The sequence below is a fragment of the Nansenia antarctica genome (assembly GCF_963989245.1).
Source record: "Nansenia antarctica genome assembly, chromosome: 1".
NCBI lineage: Eukaryota > Metazoa > Chordata > Actinopteri > Argentiniformes > Microstomatidae > Nansenia > Nansenia antarctica.
Window position 1 is genome coordinate 22,101,416 of NC_137674.1, and position 5,447 is coordinate 22,106,862.

At 48.0% G+C, this 5,447-nt stretch overlaps 1 protein-coding gene across 1 annotated transcript in view; it reads right to left on the reverse strand.

The window, feature by feature from the left end:
* Positions 1 to 291: 291 nt before the first annotated feature.
* Positions 292 to 5,447, reverse strand: part of atrn (attractin) — a gene marked incomplete at both ends in the record, with an annotated part of 85,765 nt that continues 80,609 nt past the window's right edge. The window contains 2 exon segments of the mRNA XM_080538806.1: positions 292 to 416; positions 2,444 to 2,558. Of these exon segments, the coding sequence (XP_080394932.1) occupies positions 292 to 416; positions 2,444 to 2,558 (240 nt within the window).

Sequence of the window (5,447 nt, forward strand, 5' to 3'; positions counted from 1 at the left end):
GCTAGCGAGGAGGCTACGTTAGCGAGCCGCTGTCGGGACCAACGTCTGTTCTTCTCTCACCAGATGTCGCAGACATGTAGAGTCCAGCTTTCCCTCGGGAAGCCTGCTGAGCGCAGTCTACCAGGCACCCCTCCCCACACCCTCCCTCCCTCCCTCCCTCCCTCCCCTCATCAGCAGGAGAAGCAGTTCCAGTCCCAGCGTGCATCCCTGCTGGCAGGGCGGGGCAGGGAGGGGGTTTGTCTCTGGGGGCGGGGGGACCAGGCAGGGTAGGGAGGGGGTCAGAGGGGGGGGTCAGATACAGGTGGAGGGCTGTGCGCTGGGCTGCTGCTTGCGATTCCTCAGGCCTCCAGACTTCTCCTTGTAGCCCAGACACATCTGCTGAGACACGTCCACCAGCGCACTGGCCACCGCCAGACCTGGGGACAGAGAGAGCACCATGAGGACACCATGTCACCTGTAGAAGCATATAGAGATTGAATAGAAGGGGGCCGAGGATTGATCCTTGGGGAACCCCACATGTCATTTTAATTTGGTCAGTTACAAAGTTGCCAATGGAGACATAATAGCTTCTGTCCTGTAGGTAGGATCTAAACCAGTTTAGGGCAGTGCCCGAAAGTCCTACCCAGGTTTTTAGTGAGGTTTTCTATTAGAACGTTTTTTCCAGAGTCTGTGTTTACACGAATGTCATTAAGGACCTTAATAAGCAGGGGTGCACATAACTGGTGCGCCAGTGCGCATGCGTCGCCAAAATGCATGTTGCGCGGAGGATCAGCGGCATGAACGCGCTCTTGCGCACCAACAGCTGGAAGCGCTGGGAGAGGAATTGACTTCCTCAAAACTCCTACTGCTAACTGCTGACTGCCCGTTAATACCAATACCATATCCTTTCATGACCACAATGTACCCACCGACGACGACCACGGCGACTCCCCTCACGAAAACATTCGGAAAGTATCGTAACTTGTACTTTCATTCCGCGTATCGCGCATCGCACGGTTATCACGCCGACACGTGAAAATTCAGTCCCGAACGACTCGTCGCTAAAAGGAAAAACAACACCAAGGCACTTCACGTTTCTTTTCTCTGAAGCTTTCAAACGTTCAGACGTTTGTTTTACAGCTTCATTATCGCACCTCGACCCCTGACCCAGGGAATATGGTTGGGAATTATATTAGAAGAAAAAAAAAAGACTTTGTTGCACAATCAAAATAATGAGCTATTTAAAGTGATAGCCTACAACATCCTCTACCATGGTTGAAATTGAGGACAGTATTAACAACAGTCAAGAGAGCAGTGATGATGATGATTAAGCTTGTAGCATAAGTAAATGCTTAGGCTGTAACTTTTTGTTGAAAGTTGATTTCAGTGTTTACAGAACAGAGCAGTGCTTAAAGAGATATCAGTTGATTTCATTGTATTTAAAGAACAGACATTCAGTTAGTGCTTAAAGAGATGTCAGTTGATTTCATTGTGTTTAAAGGAGTCTGACAGACTTTCATGCTTAAAGAGCAGTCATTTGATTTTTCATTTGTTTCTTTTGTTTTGCACACAATCATTTGTTCGTTCATCTTATTTTTGAATAAATGTCGTTTTGCTAATATAAGTTATCCATGTATCCCTTTTTTATCCATCCTGTGGGACGGGTCGTGACTCGTGAGCTCGGGGAGCACCAAGCAGCATCCCTAGGTGCTCCTCTGAGCACTGGCCCCAAAAAGTTATGTGCACCCCTGTTAATAAGAGCCGTTTCAGTGCCTGATGGAATGTAATCGAAGAGATAATTTAGGGTCAAATAATTGCTAAGTTGTTTGTGGGCAACCATTTCAATACTTTTTCCTGTACAGGAAAGGTTTGATATGGGTCTGTAGTTGTTTAGTACAAATGGGTTTAGGCCGTTCTGTTTTTAGTAAAGGCTTAATAACTGCAGTTTTCAGTAGTCAGGCTAGGAAGGAACAGTTAACCACCCTTTGTTTTTGGGGGTCACTGGGTACAGCACATTACTGTGCAATAAGCATCTCTTGAATTCAAAGCAGAGCAACATGGCCGCCGGAGGGGAGAGGAGAGGGGGGGGGCACCAGGGAGGGAGGGAGACGGGGAGGGGAGAGGAGGTCTCCTGATTAAAGCCAGATTGGCCTGAGCGCTGTCTTGAAAAGAATGTTGGCATCACAAGAGAGGCCTGTTCCTGGCTGCAGCAGACGGGTTAGGGTTAGGGTTCAGTGTTGAACGCTACGTCCTGGAGATCATTAACGCTACGTACCGGAGATCATTAACATATTTCGAAAGTCTAAAAACAAAGAGTGTTCAGGATCAAAGCATTTAAATGAGCCCAGATGCTAATCAGAGCTAATCTCCCGTTGACCCCCCTCTCAGCTGTTTGGGGCCGCGAGGGGGGGGGGGGGGGCACCAGGGAGGTAGGGAGACAGGGAGGGGGAGGGAGAGATCTTACCAGATTGTCCTGGAGGAGGAATGCCGCCGGTGCCTCTGGGTAACCGGACAAAGATGGAGAGAACAGCCGCCTTGTTGCCGAAGCACGGCTCCAGAGCGATGGGCTTAGGGACCGTCTGAGGACAGAGACACATGAGACACACATGAGACACACATGAGACACACATGAGAGACACATGAGACACACATGAGACACACATGAGACACACATGAGACACACGAGACACACATGAGACACACATGAGACACATGAGACACCATGAGACACACATGAGACACCGTGAGACACATGAGACACACATGAGACACACATGAGACACATGAGACACATGAGACACACATGAGAACACGTCCTGTCACACACACACACACACACACACACACACACACACACACACACACACATACAGTGGGGTGCAACACTTTGGGCACCCCTGGTTTAAATGTCTGTGACACTTAATCTCCATGTGATTGAAAGCAAACCTGAACACTAAATTAAATGTTAAACATGACACCTTTCTGCACATTTTAAAGCAAGGTTTCTTTTTATTTTCTGTGATTGCTTATAATTTTTTAATGATAGAAAAGGAAAAGGGCCCTGTGCAAAAGTTTGGGAACCCTTTTGGATTATTCTTTGAGGATTACTAAGGCCCAGACCACGGTGATTTACTCGTTAGGGCTTCAATGAGTCAGGTGAATATAATTCCAGGGTTGAACTATAAATTCTGATGTAACTCCATGCCTTCTGACTGTGGTGGCTGTTGTGTCTTGTGTTAAAACCATGGGTTCCTCTAAACAGTTGTCCAAGGATGTCAGAATGAAGATAGTTCACTTCCACCATCAAGAAGAAGGCTACAAAAAACTCTCAAACTACCATTTCCACTGTCAGAAACATCATCAGAAAATGGAAAATAAATGGAACAATTGAAGTCAAGGCAAGATCTGAAAGACCAAGAAAAATGTCTGATAGAATGGCCCGAAATCTGGTGAGAAATGCTCAGAAGAACCCACACATCACTCCAAAAGAGCTGCAAAAAAGAGTAGCAGACGCCGGTCTAGTTGTTCACAGGACAACAATACAGCGTACCTTAAACAACAAAGACCTACGTACATGGCAGAGTTGCCAGAAAGAAGCCTTTCCTTTGCAAAAGAAAACCTTGGCTACCTGAAGCCTATTGGAACAATGTGCTTTGGATTGACGAAACCAAAAATTAACTTTTTGGCCACAACCAAAGAAGGTATGTTCGTAGAAAAAATGGTGAAGCATTTTGAACACCTTGCCAACTGTTAAACATGGAGGTGGATCCATTATGCTTTGGGGTTGTGTAGCAGCTGGGGGCACAGGCAATATTGTGCGGGTGGAAGGAAGAATGGATATTAAGACATTCTAGAGGCTAATGTTCGAAGGTCAGTCCAGAAATTGAAGTTGAACAGAGGTTGGGTATTCCAGCAAGACAATGACCCAAAGCATACCTCAAAATCAACCATGAAGTACCTCCAGGAAAGACAGATGAAGGTTTTGGAATGGCAATCACAGTCCCTAGACTTGAATATTATTGAAGATCTGTGGAGAGATCTCAAACATGCCGTGCATGCAAGAAGGCCGAAGAATATTTCTGAGCTAGAGGTGTTCTGCCAGGAAGAATGGGGAAGAATTCCCAAAACAAGAACTGAAAGACTCAGCTGGCTACAGGAAGCGTTTGCAAGCTGTTCTAGTTAGGAGTTACAAAGTACTAGCTGACAGGGTTCCCAAACTTTTGCACAAGGCCTTTTTCCTTGTTTTATTCTCGTCTTTTATTCTTTTGAAACTGTAAAAAGTAAACAAAATAAAAATGAATCTTGCTTTAAAATGTGTCTGTGTGTCTCTGTCCAGTCGCCTCTGGAGCAGAATGCAGATCTCCCCTCTGGAGTGTCTGGCTTGGACAGGAAACTGGGCCATGGCACGACTCCACCCCCCCCCCCCCCCTCCAAAGCCCCACCGCCCCAGGGAGGGAGGGAGCCTTGCTTCCAGGGTGGCAACGCCACCAGAGTACAAGATCCACCCCCCGACACACACACACACACACACACACACACACACACACACAGAATTGGGACACTAATCGTATTCATTTCCTGACCCACTTTACACACATGTACCCTCCTCTCCTCTCTGAGGTGATCTGCTGTCACACACACGCTCACACACGCTCACACACACACACACACACACACACACACACACACACACACACACACACACACACACACACACACACACACAGGCTGTCACAGCAGCGGGGGACGTGTTAGAGACCTGCTGCAGTCTGGGGTTCTACCTTGTGTGTGTGTGTGTGTGTGTGTGTGTGTCTCTGTGCATGCGTGTGTGTGTGTGTGTGTGTGTGTGTGCGTGTGTCTCTGTGCATGCGTGTGCGTGTGTGCGTGTGTGTGTGTGTGTTCCAGCCCTACAGAGCAGTGACATCGGGAACAGTTCACAGTCAGACATACAGGCTAGGTAGGGATACAGAGAGGGGGGGGGGTGACACACAGAGGGGGGGGAGGGGGGGGTGACACACAGAGGGGGGGGGGGGGGGTGACACACAGAGGGGGGGGTGACACACAGAGGGGGGGGGGTGACACACATACAGGCTCGTCTGTATGTGTGTTAGACGACTGTATGTGAAGTTAGACGACTTCAAACACGCCGACTGTGTCAACACCCCCCAGGATACATAGACACTAACCCCAGGATACATAGACACTAACCCCAGGATACATAGACACTAACCCCAGGAGTCTAGAAGTCAGGTGTGGTGTGCGGCCCCAGGAGGTGGTGTGTTTGGTGATATATTGCAGCTTTTTAGTATTTCTGCAGTCAGAAACGTGTTCTACACATAATAGTTGTGTTAGGTACAGCACCATGGCAGCTCTAGGCTGTTAGAACGAACCCCAGCCTCCATCTCTTATGCAACAACTACAACTTCCTCTCAGCTGCAGTTCGGCCCGCCGTTGCTAAGTAACATTTA